The sequence below is a fragment of the Neovison vison genome, chromosome 3 (assembly GCF_020171115.1).
Source record: "Neovison vison isolate M4711 chromosome 3, ASM_NN_V1, whole genome shotgun sequence".
In the NCBI taxonomy this organism is placed as follows: Eukaryota; Metazoa; Chordata; class Mammalia; order Carnivora; family Mustelidae; genus Neogale; species Neogale vison.
The window spans coordinates 9,655,194-9,677,202 of record NC_058093.1 but is presented as its reverse complement, the minus strand read 5'-3'; the positions used below and the strand labels follow the sequence as shown (position 1 = coordinate 9,677,202).

General features: G+C 38.1%; 1 protein-coding gene across 1 annotated transcript in view; it reads left to right on the top strand.

Moving 5' to 3' along the window:
• LOC122902150 (splicing factor 3B subunit 1) overlaps positions 1 to 22,009 on the top strand; it is a 22,759-nt gene extending 750 nt beyond the window's left edge. The window contains exons 2-21 of the mRNA XM_044241218.1: positions 443 to 613; positions 4,789 to 5,026; positions 5,919 to 6,131; positions 6,380 to 6,501; positions 7,789 to 7,986; positions 8,084 to 8,185; positions 8,741 to 8,920; positions 9,960 to 10,046; positions 10,187 to 10,457; positions 10,721 to 10,866; positions 10,968 to 11,114; positions 11,264 to 11,389; positions 11,905 to 12,126; positions 12,838 to 13,020; positions 13,110 to 13,221; positions 14,715 to 14,835; positions 15,157 to 15,288; positions 17,546 to 17,818; positions 19,156 to 19,372; positions 19,660 to 22,009. Of these exons, the coding sequence (XP_044097153.1) occupies positions 443 to 613; positions 4,789 to 5,026; positions 5,919 to 6,131; positions 6,380 to 6,501; positions 7,789 to 7,986; positions 8,084 to 8,185; positions 8,741 to 8,920; positions 9,960 to 10,046; positions 10,187 to 10,457; positions 10,721 to 10,866; positions 10,968 to 11,114; positions 11,264 to 11,389; positions 11,905 to 12,126; positions 12,838 to 13,020; positions 13,110 to 13,221; positions 14,715 to 14,835; positions 15,157 to 15,288; positions 17,546 to 17,818; positions 19,156 to 19,372; positions 19,660 to 19,818 (3,420 nt within the window). The 3' untranslated portion in view covers positions 19,819 to 22,009. The remainder of the gene's footprint in view (positions 1 to 442; positions 614 to 4,788; positions 5,027 to 5,918; positions 6,132 to 6,379; positions 6,502 to 7,788; positions 7,987 to 8,083; positions 8,186 to 8,740; positions 8,921 to 9,959; positions 10,047 to 10,186; positions 10,458 to 10,720; positions 10,867 to 10,967; positions 11,115 to 11,263; positions 11,390 to 11,904; positions 12,127 to 12,837; positions 13,021 to 13,109; positions 13,222 to 14,714; positions 14,836 to 15,156; positions 15,289 to 17,545; positions 17,819 to 19,155; positions 19,373 to 19,659) is intronic.

The window sequence follows — 22,009 nt, the reverse complement described above, 5'->3', positions numbered from 1 at the left end:
CATTTTGTTTTAATAGTAAGCCTCCATAACTTTATTACAAATATGTAATGTGTTATATGGAATAAGTGCGGTAATGGAACCTTATTTAAAATCATCGGGTAAATTAAATGTACATTTGTTATGACTACATTGTATTTGATTTACGTAGTTATAATTTTTAAGTTTCTGCTTTTAGCCACTTTTCTATCTTACTAGATTTTACTTCACTATTTTTAAAGTAGGGTGCTCTGTGTTAAAAATTCCAGAGGTGCTCATCTTCTGTTCAGAAAGACACTGTATAGAACTAGAAATACAGAAAGGAAAGGGAAATAAGGTGGGACTCCCAGTAGCATAGAAAGCAGAACAAGCGAAGACAATGACATTAAATTGAATGACTGCTGATTATATGAAAGTATGTTGAGAAGGTTTTAGAGATACTCAATGCCTGTTGAAATATTTTTAGAGAGAAATTAGGCAGCAGCTAGCAGAAAAAGCTAAAGCTGGAGAACTAAAAGTTGTCAATGGAGCAGCAGCGTCCCAGCCTCCCTCAAAACGAAAACGGCGTTGGGATCAAACAGCCGATCAGACTCCTGGTGCCACTCCCAAAAAGCTGTCAAGTTGGGATCAAGCAGAGGTAATTTATTTTTATTTTTAATGACGATTGTTACTATTTTTGGATTTTCTGTCCCACATGGAGTGTGTTAGCCTACTCTTGCTGACATCAAGTTAACACAGACCAGGTGGCTCAAACAATAGACATTGATTTTTTTCACAGTTCTGGAGGCTTGAAGTCAATATCAAGGTGCCAACAAGGTTAATGTCTGGTTAGAGTACTCTTTGGCTTGTAGAAGGTTGCCTTCTTGCTGTGTCCTTACGTGGCCTTTTCTCTGTGTGTGCATGAAGAGAGTAAGCGAGGTCTCATGTCTCTCCAAAGGACACCAGTGCTGTCAGGTTATGGCCCTAACCTTAGGACCTCATTTACCCGGATTACCTCACGAAAAGCCTAATTTCTAGATAAAATGACATTGGTGGTTAAGGGCTTCAACATAAGTTTTTTTGGGGGAAGACACAGTTCAGTCCATAACCTGGAATAAAGGAACGTCCCTTCTGGAGTATTAAAATGGATACTTCAATATGTCACCTTGTGGAGGTTGAGTACAGTATAGTGATATTCATTTCGAGATGGATAATTGAACCACCTGACCACTGGTGTCACGTGGGTAGGGCTACTGCATTACCTTAGTCAGTTTGTTTTCTTAGAGAACATGTTTGGGGATTGTTTTTATTGTTTGATTTGTTTAAACTTTTTCAAAATTATAAAATAATAACATAAAATTGTCATTTTAACCATTTCACAGTGTACAGTTTGGTGGCATTAATTACACTCACAAAGGTGTATAACTATCTCCACTAACTTTGAAATTTTTTCATTACCTTGAGCAAACAGTAACCATTAAGCAGTACTTCTGTATCCCTCCTCTAGCCCCAGAGAAAATTTCGGAAGAAGAATATCTCCTTGAGAGCTTTTTTTTTTTTAAATTTTATTTATTCATTTGGCAGATCACAAGTAGGCAGAGAAGCAGGCAGAGGGGTGGGGGGTAAGCAGGCTCCCTGCTGAGCAGAGAGCCCGATGCGGGGCTCAATCCCAGGACCCTGAGATCATGACCTGGGCCGAAGGCAGAGGCTTAACCCACTGAGCCACCCAGGCGCCCCTCTCCTTGAGAGCTTTTTAGTTGAATTTGTTTCCTGTTTTTCCTTTCCAAAGTAGAAATAATAAAAAATCTTAAACTGTTCCCACTATGACATTGACCGATATGCCTATGTCTGTTCTCATTTACTCCTTTATTTCTGAGTTCTAAGTGCAGGTTGAACAACTTCTTTACATACTATTTCCCATCCCCTGTTACTACTCAGAGACTGTGTAACGTCAGTTTTTTCTCTGTACTCCAGGTTATTATCAGCAAACACTTTGTACCCATTTTTCTCTTTAAAGAACAAAAAACTACAGGAAACCATCCCTTGATCCTCACATCCCCTTTCAGGTACCACCGCATTTCTGTCTCTTCACCACAGAGTGCTTTGAATGAGTTGTCTAAAGCTGAAGTCTCTGCTTATGCCACTCCACCAAAACATCTCTTGTACCTTCTGGTAAATTTGGAGATTAGGTCTCAGTCCTCATAACCTGTATCATAACATCATAGGTTCTATCATTTATCAGTGGCATTGACCATTACTTGATTCCCTTTTCTTAGGTTCTGGACTTCAGTCTCTCCTGTCCTCTTCATACTTTCCTCACTGACTCCTATTCTTCAGTCTTGTTTGCTGGATCTTCCTCAGCTTCCTTGAACGTGGGGGTTTTCTAGTGCTCAGTCCTTGGACCTCTTTTCCATCTAAATGCATTCCATAAGATCTCATTCCTGTCTACATATACCATCTCTGTAAGATGCTCCCAGATGTACAAATCTATCCCCTACGTGTCCTGGGTTCCCGGACTTGACACTTTCATTTCTATGTTTAATAGACATTTCAGAACGAGTTTTTCTTTCACTTACCCTTTCCACCCTGTTTCCATGTCTGTTTGTGTGAGCCAGATCCTTAAAGTCATGTCAGTGTCATCCAGTAGTTACTCTCTTGTCCCAAATTCTATCCATAAATAAATTTTGTTGGCCCCAACAAAATAATATTTGGAATCTAACCTCTTTTCATTACCTCTTTCTCCACCGCCTTAGTCTTAATCGCTTATTTTTTTTTCCCAAAGATTTTATTTCTTTGACAGACGGAGATCACAAGTAGACAGAGAAGCAGGCTCCCCGCTGAGCTCGATCCCAGGACCCTGGGATCATGACCCGAGCTGAAGGCAGAGGCTTTAACCCACTGAGCCACCCAGGCGCCCCGTCAATAATTTTTTTCAAAAGTTTATTTATTTACTTCAGTAATCTCTGTATCCAGTGTGGGACTCAAAATTCATGACCCCGACACCAGGAGTTGTATGCTCTTCCACGTGAGCCAGCCAGGCACCTCCTAAGGTCACTGTTTTTGTATAAGATTACTGCAGATTTATTTACACTCCATGGCAGTATTTTCCCAAACCCAGAATTGGGATATAATAAACCTAATAATTTCCTCACACTTGAGTTTAAGGTAGACCTCGAGGAGTTCCCATTTGCTTGCTGATATGTGAGAAGATTTGGTTCTCTAGAATATGTTATTATTCAATTTACTTGTTTTAAAGATTTATTCGAGAGAGCAAGAGTGCACAAGCAGGGGCAGAGGGATAAGCAGATTGGCCTGCTAAGCAGGGAGCCTGATGTAGGCCTCGCTCCCAGAACCCTAGGATCGTGACCAGAGCCACCCAGGCACCCCTAATTATTACTAAATTTAATTATGTAATTGACAATGCTAATTTTAAAAACTGGGAAAGAGAAACTTGTGCTGTTATTTGTATGCTCATGAAAACTAGACACGAGAATTTGTCTGTCTTATAAAACTGTAGAGTTTTCGGATGCTGTTTTCTTTCATTGTGCTCGTTTAAGACAGCTCCATCCTAAATTAGGACTGTGGGAGTTAGAGTGGATAGTACAAAGAGTTTATTTCCTTCCGGATCAGCAGGAGAAGCAGTTGCCAAATAGGAAATTTTGAGCAGTTTATCTGCTTCACTCACCTAATTGAAAATTTCTCAGCTCTGAATGATACATAGAATCTTATTAATGCAAAAAAAAAAAAAATTGAGCCTTCAGTTTATTGTGGTATTTATGCAGTTTGCAAGTATAAAGCTAAATGGAATTCTTGTGTTGGATAGAGCATCCAATTTTAAATTTTAAAAGTGTATTACAAAACCTGTGGAATACTGCAGCGTCTTAAATAAAAATTTTGTTTGCCTAACACTGAAGCACCTGCTGCTTTGATACTGTATTGTCTGCACTGTGCAGGTTCTGCTACCACGGGCTGTCGCATGCCTTGCATCACCTACTCCTTGTCTCCATTCGAGCGATAATGGGAGCTTCGATTACTTCATTCTACTTCTGATGGCTTTTTCACTAGTCCTGTCAGCATCAGTTCGAGAATAGTACAGATGTGACTAAACCTCAGGGTTTGAAGTTCTATGACAATATCTAGTTATAAGATGATTACCCAGGTGACCCAAAACATACTTAGATTAATTAAACACACAAGAAATTGAACAGAAACACTAAAATAGTATCTTAGTGAAAACTCATAGATAATATGTCTCTAAGCACAGTTTGGGAAATATTGCTGTAATTTAAAGTTGACTTTTTTTTTTTTTTTAAGATTTTATTTATTTATTTGACAGAGATCACAAGGAGGCAGAGAGACAGGCAGAGAGAGAGGCAGAGAGAGAGGAGGAAGCAGGCTCCCTGCTGAGCAGAGAGCCTGACGTGGGGCTCGATCCCAGGACCCTGGGATCATGACCGGAGCCGAAGGCAGAGGCTTTAACCCACTGAGCCACCCAGACGCCCCTAAAGTTGACATTTTTGATCTCAGATCTAGATAGAGAAGGTTTAGTGATTTTCTCAGAGTTACAGAGCTACTAATGATATATCCAAGACTTATACCCAAATACATTTTTTTTTTAAGGTAGGGCTTTTTCACTGCTTCAGATTATTTTTACATTGTTTTTAGTCAGACATATTTGCTATGAAGAAGGTCTCTCTTAAGCAGGGCAGTTTACTCTCATTTATACAGAATAAGACTAAAACATTTGTTTGCAATTTTTTTGGTAGAAATTTTCTAGTAATTTTTATGTGGGTGTGTAGGTATGTGAAATCAAGTGTCTTTTGCTTTGTTAAGACCCCTGGACATACCCCTTCCTTAAGATGGGATGAGACACCAGGTCGTGCAAAGGGAAGTGAGACTCCTGGAGCAACCCCTGGCTCCAAAATATGGGATCCTACACCTAGTCACACACCAGCGGGAGCTGCTACTCCGGGACGTGGGGACACACCTGGCCATGCAACACCAGGCCATGGAGGCGCAACTTCCAGTGCTCGTAAAAACAGATGGGATGAGACCCCCAAAACAGAAAGAGGTACTTCTGTTGGAATCTTGGTGTGGTTTGTGTTTGGGTGAGATACTGACTTGAATGAATGAATGATATGTTTATAGGAGGAAATCTGTTCACATCTCTAGTCCTGGCTTAGAAAGGCAAATAATCAGTCGCTTTGGGGATAAAGAACTAAGGAGATCATATGCCTCAATTCTTTTCCCTTCTTGAAAACATAAAATGTACCATTTTAGCCATTTTAAGTGTAGCATTCAGTGGTGTAAAGTACAGTCGTAGTGTTGTGCATTTCTAGAACTTTTTCATCATCCTGAACAGAAACTCTGTGCCCATTAAATGATAACTCCCCATTCCCTCCTCTTCCCAGCCCCTGGGAACCTCTGTTCTATTTTCTGTCTATTTAAATTTGCCCAAATCTCTTGGTGTTTTTTTGTGTAAGCTGTTTTAAGCTATGTTTTATTAATTTTTCGTGAGAGTAGCTGTGAGAAGTTAAGATTTGATGGTACATCTGTTACACTAAAATTTTATAAAGGATTTCTAATGAATGGGAGAGGGCTTAACATAGGAAAGAAGCAGTTTATAATTGGGCGTAATCTCAACTGTATAGAGAAATCAGAAGTAGCTCAGGATGCACAAAGTGGCTGTTTCTGGGTTGGGCCTTTGTGCCTGGTTAAAAAAATACTGTGGTGTTTTCTACTCCTCAGTGATTACTGTGTTTTTGTAATTCGTGGAAAGGAAACAAAAAATAATGTAGAAGGATAAATATGAAATGAAAATTTAAACTTTAAATGGGTCTCAATTTTCAGGATATCCTATTTTTGAACTTGACTAGTTTTAATATGTTAGCTTTTTGAGAATAAACTAATTTTTTAACAGTAGTTAAAATGTATTTATTTCCTTTTTTTCTTTTTTTTTAAAGATACTCCTGGACATGGTAGTGGATGGGCTGAGACCCCTCGAACAGATCGAGGTGGAGATTCAATTGGTGAAACACCAACTCCTGGAGCCAGTAAAAGAAAGTCACGTTGGGATGAAACACCAGCCAGTCAGATGGGTGGAAGCACTCCTGTTCTGACCCCTGGAAAGACACCAATTGGCACACCAGCCATGAACATGGCTACCCCTACTCCAGGTAGAAAATCTCCCATTGGAAATAATTTTTTTCCCCCGGAAGTATTTTGAATTTTTTCCTCGTAGGTATTCTGTTTGCTGTTAATGCCTACTTTTAGCAAGAATAACTGGATTAAAAAGTTTTGGTTTGATTTTATAATATGAAGCAATTAAAATTACAGTTGATATTAACTGTCTTATATCCCAGGGGCCTAAGTAATGATAAAGACATGCACTATAGATTGTAATGGAAATTTGCTCTTTTGGTAGGTCACATAATGAGTATGACTCCTGAACAGCTTCAGGCTTGGCGGTGGGAAAGAGAAATTGATGAGAGAAATCGCCCACTTTCTGATGAGGAATTAGATGCTATGTTTCCAGAAGGATACAAGGTAATAACAAGTATCGGTTTGGTGATATTTAGGATGTGAACTTTATTTAAATGTTTTTTGAAGAAATTGATTGGTCAAGTTTGTATTGGCCTTGCCCAGATTTACTACTGCTGTTCCATTCTTTTAGCTATTTCCAAGTATATTTCAGTTCCAAAAAGTAATAGAGATGAGAAAAATGAATGACATGAAGCTTTTATTACTTTTGGAAGGTGAGAAATTACAAAGACTTCTAGGACTTTGCTCACTGCTGCCTTGGTGTGGAATAGCTTGAGGCTTTAGTTCATCAACTGTTGGAGATTGAAGCTCACACTTGGTCACAGTCTTACTTTGTGCCTCACAAGATTTTGTGTACTTAAGTTCTGGATTGCAGATAAGCACAAAGGATATTCTCTTTACCATAGCAGCTTGAAGTTTATTTTGAATTACAAAATTTTCGAAGTACTCGGGGCTCAGGAACCATTTGCTGGTCTAAAGGTAGCCTGTGGTCATGTAGCTGGAACGTAAGACATCTAGATGGCCTTTCCAGAGCCTTATGTTTCCAGTGCCTGCTGCTTTTTAAGTTTGTATTTGTCTGTTTTTCGCCTTGTTAGATTTATATTAGAGTGTTTTAAATGTGCATGAATTTTATAGCCTCCGCATAATGCTATGGAAATAGCATACAACTTACTGTTGACTGCCTAAGTGTCTTCTCAGCTGCAGTCATGATTTTCTCAGTATCATTGGGAGAGAAGAATCTTCGTGAATCTTAGAAGTTTTTGGTTTAATCAAATGGTGTATTTTATAGGGCTTTGGTAAATATTTTACTTTTGGTTTTTATGCATTTAGTTTTATACACTTAACTCATTTTTGTTCAACTTAAATATTAATATTCCTTTTATAAAAAAGTGCAGATTTATTCTAATGGTTTTTCATTAAAATTAACGGTCTGTTTGCACTTTGTGAACTTACTTCCATGTATGGCCTGTCGGCTCATCAGCCTGTTTATATAGGTTTATGTTTGAAAGTGATCAGAATATCATAAGCCTGCTTTAGGTATGTCATTTTCTGACATTCCTAATATTGTTAATTTATATTTCAATTAGGTAAGAAATATGTATGGTTGTCATACAGATTTTAAACACAAGAGCCCAAAGATGGGATCAGTGTTAATTCTTGCTTCAAAGCAAGAAGCGTCTAGCTAATAAACTGTAAGATATTTAGTGTAAATATTACTTATTGTATTCTTACGTAAAATAATGAAACTTTATAAAGTCAAGAAAATCCTAAACTGTCTTTTAACTGTACTAGGTACTTCCCCCTCCAGCTGGTTATGTTCCTATTCGAACTCCAGCTCGAAAGCTGACAGCAACTCCAACACCTCTGGGTGGCATGACTGGTTTCCACATGCAAACTGAAGATAGGACGATGAAAAGCGTTAATGACCAGCCATCTGGAAATCTTCCATTTCTAAAACCCGATGATATTCAGTACTTTGATAAACTTTTGGTGAGTGGTAATAGCAGAACTAAAATACTACTTTTTACTTAGGACTTCAAATTGCAATATCTTAATCTACCTTTACATTTTCTCTGTTTACTCTTAGGTTGATGTTGATGAATCAACACTTAGTCCAGAAGAGCAAAAAGAGAGAAAAATAATGAAACTGCTTTTAAAAATTAAGAATGGGACACCTCCAATGAGAAAGGTAAATACCAGTTCACTAAGTCATCAGGTTCTCTGTAATTTTATGTTTAGAAATCTGTAATTAATCTTTTCATCTTTACCAAGGGCAAAGTGTAAGAGAAAGAAAGGTGTGTAGTATGAGGGATTTAGCTTTTTAATCAAACAGTTTATGCTAATAAGGATGTTGAAAAATGAGATTCTCCTTTTTGTTCTCAGGGCCTTTAAAACATGCTGAAGACACTAAGGTAATTAGTGGAATTATGTGAGGAATTACATAATACCATGTAATCTGAAAATGGGCATTGCTTTAGTGGAAATCGAGGAGTTTTATATTATACCCTGTGGCTCCATTATCGTACTAAATTATTACGCTTTTTTGAATTAACTGAAAACATTGAACTTCAGTCACAGGAGTTCAGAGTAATTTGTTGGGAATGCACTCATACTACTCTGTGTAAGATGTCTCTGAAGTTTACACTAAAAATATTAAGTTATAGAAAATCATGGAGTAATTTGCTTGTTCAGAATGCTTCAGTATAAAGGATTACAACTTTTACACTTCCCTTTCTTCCCCCAGGCTGCATTGCGTCAGATTACTGATAAAGCTCGTGAATTTGGAGCTGGTCCTTTGTTTAATCAGATTCTTCCTCTCCTGATGTCTCCTACACTTGAGGATCAAGAGCGTCATTTACTTGTGAAAGTTATTGATCGAATATTATACAAACTTGATGACTTAGTTCGACCATATGTGCACAAGGTTTGTTCTCCTCAAGTAGTGTTTCTGCTGGTTGAATATTTTTTAATATAAAGGGAATTCATGGATTTTTAAAACCAGCTTATTGTATTTGTGAAATTTTTAAAAACTCTGAAAACATAATAATAGCCGAGGCATCCATTCATAGTATAAAGGGAAATTTCAGGCCGTTGCAAGACATTGAGTTAACCAGTATTAAATTTACATGTCCTGAGACCCTTTTTTTTGCATATGCATACATTACACATATACAAGTATGTGTGTGTGTGTGTGTGTGTGTGTATATATATATATATATATATATATATGAAACTTTTGGTCATTTTTACAATGGATTCCTGTATTCATATTTTTTCATTTGCTTATATTGGTATAACATTAGGATGAGAAAAGCTGTGTGTCGGTAGCACGCCGTTTAGCATTAAGGATCCACCTTTCTGCTAGTGGTAATAATGGCTTAGAATTGTAAAATGGAGATTGATGTATAAGTTACTATCTTCTAAAATGTTGACTGTTAATCTGTGTGATTAATAGTTCTCCCCAGGGGCACCTGGGTGGCTCAGTGGGTTAAGCCGCTGCCTTCGGCTCAGGTCATGATCTCAGGGTCCTGGGATCGAGTCCCGCATCGGGCTCCCTGCTCAGCAGGGAGCCTGCTTCCCTCTCTCTCTCTCTCTGCCTGCCTCTCTGTCTACTGTGATCTCTCTCTGTCAAATAAATAAATAAAATCTTAAAAAAAAAAAAAAATTTCCTACTACTTAAGGCTCCCAAATAACCCTTTAAAAAAAAAAAAAATAGTTCTCCCCAGTTTTTATCTGAATATTTGTCTTCGTATATCTTGAACTTGCATAGTTATAATTTTTAATTCATCCCTTGATTAATAAAGTCCTGGTAATTATGTTTCCTAGTAAAACATGTTTTGTACACTTGAGTGTTTAAATTACATAAATGGCCTATAATAGATTTTTTCTATATGTGTATAATTTTGTTACATGAGTATGGCATTCGTAATTGGTGTAAAAATGTAGCTCTTTTTCTTTTTCAGATCCTTGTGGTCATTGAACCATTGTTGATTGATGAAGATTACTATGCCAGAGTGGAAGGTCGAGAGATTATTTCTAATTTGGCAAAGGTATTTACATTGTATTTCTAGAGAACAAAGTTTGTCTTCATTGATGGAATTATTTGATTATATAAAGAGTTAAGGGTTAAAAAAAATGTTAAGGGTTAATGTTATCAGCTTATGACTGTCCTTATTTCTTGACTTTTTAGGCTGCTGGTCTGGCTACTATGATCTCTACCATGAGACCTGATATTGATAACATGGATGAGTATGTCCGTAACACAACAGCTAGAGCTTTTGCTGTTGTCGCCTCTGCCCTGGGCATTCCTTCATTGTTGCCCTTCTTAAAAGCTGTGTGTAAAAGCAAGAAGTCCTGGCAAGCGAGACACACTGGTATTAAGATTGTACAGCAGATCGCTATTCTTATGGGCTGTGCCATCTTGCCACATCTCAGAAGTCTAGTCGAAATCATTGAGCATGGTAAGTTGTAACATAACTTTGTCTTTTATAAGACAAGTGTCCTGAATTTGGCTTACTGATTTGGAGGGATAAATGGAAGGGCTTTAACTATATCAACACATTATAATTTATAATAGGACTTGTAACATTATCTGCTTGTAGGCTGTGGTTTGTCCTGGCTTTACCTCATTTTGTCCGATGTGAACAGATTCAGTCTGACACAATGGTGAGGTTGCGAAAATTAGGAAATGTCACTTAGTTACAACCTGTGTTTGGTTTTCTAGGTCTTGTGGATGAGCAACAGAAAGTTCGGACAATTAGTGCTTTGGCCATTGCTGCCTTGGCTGAAGCCGCAACTCCGTATGGTATTGAGTCTTTCGATTCTGTGTTAAAGCCTCTGTGGAAGGGTATCCGCCAACACAGAGGAAAGGTGGGTTCACCAGATAGATTTTATTTTTCATTTGATTTCTACTCACTGAGGGTAAGGGAACTTTAATTTATTAAGTATGCAAACTTTTTATTTTAAAATAGGGTCTGGCTGCTTTCTTAAAAGCTATTGGGTATCTCATTCCTCTTATGGATGCAGAATATGCCAACTACTATACCAGAGAAGTGATGCTGATCCTCATTCGAGAATTTCAGTCTCCTGATGAAGAAATGAAGAAAATTGTGCTGAAGGTAATTGTTACAAATTTTTATCCCAGATTTGTTCATCAAATTGGATGTGTTTTATGGTTCAAAGAGAATGTTAAAGCACGTTAAAAAAAAAACAAAAACTGTTGTGTGTTAAGCCAGGCCAGTTTTACTATTATTTTTTAACCTTTTAGGTGGTAAAGCAGTGTTGTGGAACAGATGGTGTAGAAGCAAACTACATCAAAACAGAGATTCTTCCGCCTTTTTTTAAACACTTCTGGCAACACAGAATGGCTTTGGATAGAAGAAATTATCGTCAGGTAAACTTTCATTGTAAAAAATATTTTCAAGGTATTCCTGGCTCTCTCAGTCCGTAGAGCCTGTGGCTCTTGATCTCAGGGTTGTGAGTTCAAGCCCCACTTTGGTTGTGGAGCCTACTTCAAAAAAGAATATTTTCAAAAATTCTTTCAACTAATTTTTAAGTCCGTTCAAATAAATGTTACATATTATTTTTTGCCCTGGTTACCTCACAGTATGTGCTTGATTGTGAAAGGAAATGAATTTTAGTTAGCCAGTTAACTTCCATTTTGATTTTGCATGCTATGATCAATTCCCAACCAGGAATTAATGTCTTTGTCTAGTTGAACGAAATGCTGAACCTGTCTAGGTAAAACATGTCTACAGTCTTACTTAAATCACTTGGACATATACCCACAGTTACGGTGTCTTTTTTGGTCACTTTCCTTTTTAAGGTTTTTAAAACAGGAGTTAACTGTTCTCAGCATGCTTGCTAACCTGAATATATCTAAGGGGTTCTTTTTTCCTTCCTTTCTAGTTAGTTGATACTACCGTGGAGTTGGCAAACAAAGTAGGTGCGGCAGAAATTATATCTAGGATTGTGGATGATCTGAAAGATGAAGCTGAACAGTACAGAAAAATGGTGATGGAGACAATTGAGAAGATTATGGGCAACTTGGGAGCCGCAGATATTGATCATAAACTTGAAGAACAGCTGATTGACGGCATTCTTTATGCTTTCCAGGAGCAGACTACAGAGGTACTATTACTAATTATATAATGGCAGATTGCTGCATTCATGTTTGTAAAACACATTAGTTTTCAAACAAATAATTATTACTACAAAGTAATTGAGTTTAAAATTTTTAAAATGCTCTTGGTCTCATTCCAATTGTCTATGGAATACTCTTCTACTTTAAATCTTCAGATTTCAGGGCGCCTGGGTGGCTCAGTGGGTTAAGCCGCTGCCTTCGGCTCAGGTCATGATCTCAGGGTCCTGGGATCGAGTCCCACATCGGGCTCTCTGCTCAGCAGGGAGCCTGCTTCCCTCTCTCTCTCTCTGCCTGCCTCTCTGTCTACTTGTAATCTCTGTCTGTCAAATAAACAAATAAAATCTTTAAAAATAAATAAATAAATAAATCTTCAGATTTCATTTTGTTAAAACAGTACTAGCATTTTTATTTTTTTTATTTTTAAAGATTTTATTTATTTATTTGAGAGAGAGAGACAGTGAGAGAGAACATGAGCGAGGAGAAGGTCAGAGGGAGAAGCAGACTCCCCATGGAGCTGGGAGCCTGATGTGGGACTGGATCCCGGGACTCCAGGATCACGCCCTGAGCCGAAGGCAGTCGTCCAACCAACTGAGCCACCCAGGCGTCCCCAGTACTAGCATTTTTAAACTAGTCAGTCACAGACTGACTTCTAGTTCTCAGCGTAGTTCTAAAATTTAACTTCCATTTTCTTTTCTTAGGACTCAGTAATGTTGAATGGCTTTGGCACAGTGGTCAATGCTCTCGGCAAACGAGTCAAACCTTACTTGCCTCAGATCTGTGGTACAGTTTTGTGGCGTTTAAATAACAAATCGGCAAAAGTTAGGCAACAGGCAGCTGACCTGATCTCTCGAACTGCTGTTGTCATGAAGACTTGTCAAGAGGTAAACTTTTGTGTGAGATTCTTACTTCTTCACCAGATAGTTTCATGTGAATAGTAACATGTTAATATTATTATTATTTTTTATTACAGGAAAAATTGATGGGGCACTTGGGCGTTGTTTTATATGAATATTTGGGTGAAGAGTACCCTGAAGTATTGGGCAGCATTCTGGGAGCACTGAAGGCCATTGTAAATGTAATAGGTATGGAATTTGCTGGTCATGTAAGAATTTTTTTGTTTTGTTCCTTTAACTCCGTTTTTTTTGTTTGTGTGTTTTTGTTAAAAGTAGAATACGGAATCGTATTTAGGAGTTGAATAATGGTTTCTGATATTTTGTTTTACTTCAAAATTATAGTGAAGTTGGGATGTCCCAGAAGTCTTATTTGTTTAAACTCATTTATATTGTACTTTAAAAAGAGAGAAGAGGACAAGGTTAGGACCTGTAAGAGAGGTGGGAATAGTTAGAACTTGAGGAACTTGACGTCCGATGGAATAGAGATTTCCTAATAAAAATAGTATCTCACCTGAAATGTATTCAGGGAGTGAGAGGAGACAATGCTGAAGTTTTAGTTTTAGGACAAAATATTATATATTTCTTTAACCTTGAATTAGTACATGATTACGGCAGGTTTTTCTGTTTGCTGTCATGTTCCAGGAACACAACCAGGGAGAAAAGTGAGTTTTTCAAGTTGTTGTTTCATTTTATTTATGTCTAATTCTTATCCATCCAGTTTCCTAACCCAAAGTGAAGACACAAGTATATTACAGATGCTCTTGGGTATGGAGCGCAGAGATTTTATTATTTTAGGACGTTATGGTGAAGCAAACAAATGGTGTCTTTTGTTTAATCTTTCATTTCAGTTGACGTGACTGTTGGGAAAGTGACTTCTGTATGGTTTAGAAGAGCCAAAATAACCTAGCAGGAGGTTAGAATAGCTGGCTCTGGTAGCCCCTGTTTCTCTCAGTGTATTTCGTAAGGGGCTTTTATGCAATATAGGAGATCTTTGAACCATCGCATTTACATATAATCCCCAATTTACCCCTGACTTCTATACTTGAAGATAGCTGTTTGCCAAAAATCAGTTACTTGGCCACTGTGGGGCAGGGAGTTTTAAACCATATTGTTAATCAGGGAAACATGGGGAAAGCAATGGAGAGAGAATCAGAGCAAGCAGTTCTAGTTAGAGCAAGAGCCCCCTGCCAGCTGCCTCCTTTTTTCTCTCTTCATAGGTGTAAATACCATCCAAGTATGCCCTGCATTGCAGGGAGACTGGAGATCTGTTTGTTTTGCAGTTAAAGGGTAAGGGGGCCCTTTCTGGAAAATTTTGCTTTAATTTACATGTCTACCTCTGGCTTACAATGTTGTGTGTGGCCGGAACATAAACCGTCCCCATATTGAAATGTGAGTGTACAAATACATTCCAGAACCAGATAAGAGTTTTTTTTTGTTGCCGAGTATCCATCATTCTTTAAATCACTTCACTAATTTCTCTCATTTCTATGCATAATCAGAAGTTTTAATAAAAAGTTAAAAATTCTGAGTCTGGTCAGAATCGGGAGCTTTATCTTTCCATAGGCAGCTGTAAGTTTGTATTTATGCCTGGTCGTGTATATTATATTGCTGAGTAAAAGGTGAAATGAACAAAGGGTATAGTTCAGATGTTTATTGATAGTGTGTTGACTTTTGTTAAATAGGTATGCATAAGATGACCCCACCAATTAAAGATCTCCTGCCTAGACTCACTCCCATCTTAAAGAACAGGCATGAAAAAGTACAAGAGAATTGTATCGATCTTGTCGGACGTATTGCTGACAGGTAAGCAGATTATGTAAACAGTTTTATGAGCTGTATGGGTTTTCACATTTAGCCACTTTTTATTTACTGCAAATTTGCTTAATGTTGCCAATATAACTATATACGGTAAGACTATCCAGTGAAATTTTCAGTGAAATTTCAATTTGGGTGGTAATGAGAGGTGGCAGTGTGGTTTTAAGATTAAACCATCCTTTCTGAAGAGTAATGTTTTTATTTAATGCTTAAACTGAGTAGGTGATCGTGTTTTGAGAACTGAATTGTAAGTTTACCTTCAAAAATGTCTTGTTGCCACCAAAAAAAGTAACTTTTTTCTTAAATTAGGGGAGCTGAATATGTGTCTGCGAGAGAATGGATGAGGATTTGCTTTGAGCTTTTGGAGCTCTTAAAAGCTCACAAAAAAGCTATTCGTAGAGCCACAGTCAACACATTTGGCTACATTGCAAAGGCCATTGGGTGAGTATTACTTACCTTTATGTGTTTTTTTAACTTTGTCATAAACCCGTAGTGTTAGAAAAGCTTCTGTTTCTGTAGTCATTATCTAAAGGCACGGTGTCAGTAATACAGTTGAGAAGTACATCATTTAACCACTGACCTTCAGTTTTTGAGATGTTTTCTTAAATTTCAGATTGAATTAAAATAGTTTTAGGGTTTTTTTTCTTTTTAATTAAAGATGTATTTATTTATTTATTTTTAGAGAACAAGAGCCAGGGGGAAGGGATAGAGGGAGAGTCCTAAGTGAACTCCCACGCTGTGTGTGGACCCCACTGCAGGACTTGATCTCATGATCCTGACATCATGACCTGAGCCGAAATCAAGAGTCAGATTCTTAGCTGACTGAGCCCCCCAGGTGCCCTTAGATGGAGAGTTAAAATTGAATCACACCGCAGATATTTTCAGAAGGAAAACAGTACCATCTTTGGAGTAATTTCAGATTTTTGTTGGTCTTTTTCAGGATATTGTTTAAAATGTTATGGCCAGTTCTTAAGAAAACAATCAGCATAATTTAAGTCTCATGTTAATGCTTGTGTGTTGTTGTTTTTTTTTAAGAGTTTACTTATTTTGAGAGAGAGAGAGTAAGCAAGCACAAGCCCGGGCGGGACAGGGCAGAGGGAGGAGAAGCAGACGCCCTGCTAAGCGGGGAGCCCGCCATGGGTCTTGATACCCGGACCCTGAGGCACGCGCTGAAAGGAGACACTTACCGACTGAGCCACCCAGGCGCCTCAGTGCTTTGTGTTTTAAAAGTAATTTTCTAGGGGCGCCTGGGTGGCTCAGTCGGTTAAGCCTCTGCCTTTGGCTCGGGTCATGGTCCCAGGATCCGAGGAACGAGTCCTGCATCGGGCTCCTTGCTGTGCGGGAAGCCTGCTTCTCCCTCGGCCTCTGCTTCTCCCTGCTGCTCGTTTGCTCTCGTTCTCTCAGAGAAATAAATTTAAAAAATAATTTTCTAAAATGAATCCACAAACAACTGAAATGATATCTATTAGATAATCTATGGTTATTTGCTTCCACTTCATCAGAATCAAACTAGAAGAAATAGTCGTTTTGGGAAAATGAGATACCACATATACATGTAGCTTAATAACAGAAAATATTTTCAAACAATAAAAGAATAAGAAGACAAAGTCTCTTTACCATCACCCTCTTTTGGTAGCAGTAATCATTTATTTCAGCAGTGATACATTCAAGATCTTTGCAATGAACAGCCTTTGTGCGTTTTTGTTTTTGTTTTTGTTTTTAAATAGCTCCCGTGTCTTTCTAAGTTTGTGGTAAAATAAATGCTTGAAGACGTATAGATGTAATAAAGTTACGTGGGAGGGAAGATGAGAAAAGGAAAGTAGATACTGTGTGTTGGGGCATGAGAGACCACGGGTTTCATACTGGCAAGCTCTAGTGGCCATGTTTTGATCATTCTAGAATCATTCATTCTAATCATTTAATTAAACTTCTTTATATTAGGAAGTTTACTAAAGACTAAAAATTACATTTGATAATGAATCCATTGAATTTTTTTCATTAAGAGATACATTTTTAATTTCTTTTTAAAAAATATTTTATTTATTTGTCAGAGAGGGAGAGAGCACAAGCCCCGATAGTAGCAGGCAGAACAGGCAGGAGAAGCAGGCTCCCCACTGAGCAAGGAGCCTGATGTGGGGCTCGATCCCAGGACCCCGGGATCATGACCTGAACCAAACACTTAACATACTGAGCTACCCAGGTGTCCCTTTTACTTATTTTTAAAATGTATATCTATTTATATTTTGCAGGGGAGGCAGCAAAGCACGGTTTATTGAGTGATAGCAAAGTTATAGTACAAAGCTCCCAAGGAGGTGTAGGGGACCTTGAGAAGGTTGCCAGTTCACAGGATACTTAATGGAAATGAAGTTCTTGGGTGTTTGGGCCGTTCAGTCATTCAAGTATCTTGCCTTCAGCTGAGGTCATGATCTTAGGGTCCCGGAATCAAGCCCTTCTTTGGGTTGTCTGCTTTTCCCTCTCCCTCTGTGCTCCCCTTTCTCTCTCTCCCCCCTCTCTCTCTTTCTCTCAAATAAATGAAATCTTAAAAAATAAGTTCTTAAGTAGAAACAAGTGCCAATTTTGTCATAAAATTTACAAGTTCCTAGTATTTACCATAAAGTTGTATTCCTTTGCACTTTCTTTAAAAAAAAAAAAATTGACTTCTAATCTGACAGTTTGTTGATGCATTGCTTTTTTTCAGCCCTCATGATGTTTTGGCTACACTTTTAAATAACCTCAAAGTTCAGGAAAGGCAGAACAGAGTTTGTACCACTGTAGCAATAGCTATCGTCGCAGAAACGTGTTCACCCTTCACAGTGCTACCTGCCTTAATGAATGAGTACAGAGTTCCTGAGCTGAATGTGCAGAATGGAGTGTTAAAATCACTTTCCTTCTTATTTGAATATATTGGTGAAATGGGAAAGGACTATATTTATGCTGTAACACCATTGCTTGAAGATGCTTTAATGGATAGGTAAGTGACCTAAATTAAATGTAACAAAGTAGTTATAATTCTTCCTTTAGAACTTAATGGAATAATTATTATATGACCTGTTTATTATGGTGTAATTAGCATATTTTTATGATTAGCGGATTTTTATGAAACTGAACATGACTGTTCAGATAAATGCTACAGTGGTTCCCCACATTTTCTTTTCCAAGTACCCCCTCATCTTTTTAATCCCCCTTTCATATCTTAAACCAAATAAATTTTGAAAAGTAGTCGTCGATAAGCTTTTGTTTGAAAAATTAAAGTCAAATATAGAGGAAGTGATAAGTGTGAACTTACTGATGTGACAAAGAGACCTGATCTGTTTAGCTTTATGTTACTGGATGTGAAGCAGAGATTTCCATTAGGCTTTTGAACTTCAGAACATTGCCATGCCCCTCCCGTTTCAGGCCCCCGCTTGTGCAGAGAGCGGCCATTAATCGAGCACTGCTTGAGTTGCTGGACCGACTCCTGATGCCTCTGTCTAGACTGATGAGGGGCTTTATGCACAAAAGTAACTGAAGAATGTAAAGGAAAGGTCAGGGTCCAGGTAGTGGGCATGGCTGTCTTGGCTCTTTATTCTTCAGGAAAGATAAGCTATTCAAATTGGAGCCAGTTCAGTTACTTTTGTGTACAGATTAAAGTTACTCATTCATCCCCTTCCGAAAGGGAGACTTACTAGGACTGAACAAGTTACCACGAGGTATAAATGCAAGCCAGAGACAGAACAGGAACCGTGCTCTGTAACAGCCTGGACACCGTGGGCCCAGGAAACGAGAAGCACATTGTTCCTACTCCTCAGTGAGGCGTGCCTGATTGTCGTAGCGCAGGCAGCCTTTGAGGTGTGTGCCCTGAAGTTAAATATTATATTCTGTGTACTGTTAAGTTGAGGTGCAGCTCACTGCAAATTACTAAATGAGAGGAAACAGTACTTCATTTGGGGAAGTTATTAATGAGGAATATTGCTTTGCCAGGAGGTCTAATAAATGAAGTGTTATTACAGTGACAGTAAGAAATATAGTCGTTAATTCAGTGTGTTTTCTTAATACCTTTAAGGTATTGTTAACTTCCTTTGAAGACAAAGAGCATGAACTTGTTCTTTATACCCCCCACAGCCTTATTACCTGATGTTTGTACTCAGTTGGGTAATTGTAGACTAAGTCAGTGATTTGTCATAAATATAAATGCAGTTAACATGGGATGTTTGAAAAAAGTTTTGGTCCTTCTCCCCAAATTGCATTCCTGAAGGAAGGCAGGCAGATATTTGTAAAATTAACACTGTGTCTTAACAAAGAGCTTTTCTCCCCCCACCCTGGTTGCAGGGACCTTGTACACAGGCAGACGGCTAGCGCGGTGGTGCAGCACATGTCACTCGGGGTGTATGGATTTGGTTGTGAAGACTCACTGAATCACTTGTTGAACTATGTATGGCCCAATGTGTTTGAGACCTCTCCACACGTGATTCAGGCGGTTATGGGAGCCTTGGAGGGCCTGAGAGTTGCTATTGGACCATGTAGAATGTTGCAGTATTGTTTACAGGTAAAGTTAAGATTTTAAGGGTTACTCAGTGCAGAAAATAATTTAGTGGAATTAAGTCACTGTTGCTAATTATGAAGAGGGTATTTTGTACCATCTGGGAGGACATTTGTGGGGGAGGAGAGATCCCATTTTGTCTTTGCTTGTTGCAGCTTTGTACATTTGTCAGGTTTTTTTCCCTTTTAAAGGGAAGTATTTGGAATCCATCTCTGTGGGCTTTTGGCTTAGTTTTGCTAAGGTTATGTATGTTACTGAAAACTGAAATAACATATGACTTGTAATTATTCTAGGGTCTCTTTCACCCAGCCCGGAAAGTCAGAGACGTGTACTGGAAGATTTACAACTCCATCTACATTGGTTCTCAGGACGCGCTCATAGCACATTACCCAAGAATCTACAATGATGATAAGAACACCTATATTCGTTACGAACTTGACTATATCTTATAACTTTATTGTTTATGTTGTGTTTAATGCACAGCTGTTTCACCTCTTAAACTTGCTTCGATTTGGTGATATAAACTTTTAAACATTGCAGATCAGGTAGAACTGGTCATAGAGGAAGAGCTAGAAATCAGTAGCATGATTTTTAAATAACCCGTCTTTGTTTTTGATGTTAAACAGTAAACGCCAGTAGTGACCAAGAACACAGTGATTACACACGCTATACTGGAGGGATTTCATTTTTAATTCATCTTTATGAGAATTTAGAATTCATTCCTTGTGTTTAAAGGGAATGTTTAATTGAGAAATAAACATTTGTGTACAAAATGCTAACTTGTGTGTGTTTTTTGAACATGACTTGTAAAATGCGGAACTTTGATGAAGTATTGGTTTGTGTAGAATAAGTGGCTTAATTTTATTTTCTGTTACCTGGTTTATAGAAAGTAGTTAGCAGAATATAAACTATATAAAGTGATGGCATCTTTGTCAAATTCCATTGTTCTGTTGATAATGACATCAAGAAGAGTAGCTTTGAGGGTTCACCTCAAACTAGCACAGCCGTTCATCACCATAGAAAATAATAGCACCTTTGCTGACCTGTCTTGCATAATACTATTTTGCACTTACATAGCGCCTTTCATCTCTTGATTTCTCAAAATGCTTTATGAACATGTTTAAGAGAAGTGATTCAAGTCCTAACTCTTGAGTTAGTAGTTAGAAGGTGGGGAAGGTATCCTTACTTCAAAACTGCTTTCTACCTAAGTATTGCTAATAGAATAAGACAATCTTTGGGCTCTTTCCCGTGTCATAAGCCACTACTTAACAATGTATTCAGAAAATACTTGTTGAATACCTATTGTATACCAGTCACTGTGCTTAGTATAGGGGATGCAAAGGTGCTTTTGACCTGCCCCTTGCCCTTAAGAAATGCAGAATAGTGGAAAAGAGGAGACACATCTAGTTGCCTGTTACGTACTGTGGTTAAAATGTCTGGGTTTGCTTAAATTGATCTGTAGGTGTCAAGCATAAATCAAAACCGTTTAATTCTAGAGGAACCAAGCATTAAAGCAGTACTTACTGTGTTTTGGCAATGACTTTAAATATATTTTCAGCTTTTCCTAATTTTCTGACCAAAAATTTCTTCATAGTCCTTTTACTGCCCACAGTAGTGTTGTCTCCTTTGGTTAGTACTTGGGTGAAGTCTGATGAGAAACGAGATTGTGCAGCAGGCTCAGCCGGCGATGACTCTGCCGCTGTGAGGAAAACTGGTCCACTGGCACGAGGAGGTTGGTTCCTTCAACTGTGAACACTTCGGGCCTCCTGTTTTGGAGGCTCACACGACACTTTGCAATTGGCTGACTCTTAAAAATGATTACTGAGCATTAGCGGACTCTTCAGGCGGAATTTTTCACTTCTTATTTTCCTTGTGTAACATATCTGTGACAACTGTCAGTGTGTGCTAAAACAAATTGGCCAAATCATCTTTTTATTCTTGAAATTTTTGTAATAGTAGCCCCCGTGTAACTTTGTATGTTGCTCTTCCCCGTAGTTAATGTCAAATGACTCTTAGTAATTTCTAATCGTGAGAATTGAGGAAAATGATGAGGCTTCAAAGCCAAAATTTGTTTTAAACCAGTCTTGGATAAATTTAGTTGTATTTTCACTTCAAGTACTTGGGTAACTTCAGTTTGCTTGGGCCCTGGCTCTTTATGGAAAATAAATCTGCTTTATAGTGGCGATGTGGAACAAAGGAGACTGCCTTATCTGACTTCTACTGATGCAGATAATTTGAAGACAGGTGAGGGAAATATGGCAATGACCTTAAAGGATGGGACCAAATAAAGGCTCATAGACGTTTGGATAATTTTGTACGCTTACTATTGAATAAGGAAAGCATTTTGTGACATACCCTTGTGAAAGACGCTATGTAAAGTTTTAACTATCTTTCAGAAGACTTTTTCTTTCGCACTTTCTTTTGGTGTTTCTTAAAGCCAAACTTAAGCAGGAAGAAAATGTTCTTAAGGGGAGACAGTGGGTGGGTTTTTCTGTGGGCTTCTGTTGGTTTTTCTGTGGGCCCTCCAATGGAATTGATCTCTTTGGCTGTTCAATTTTTTCATAATTGTATTTTTAAAATTTGTTGTACGGTGCCCTGTGAGCATCAAGTACCACCAGATGAATAAAACTTATTATATCTAAA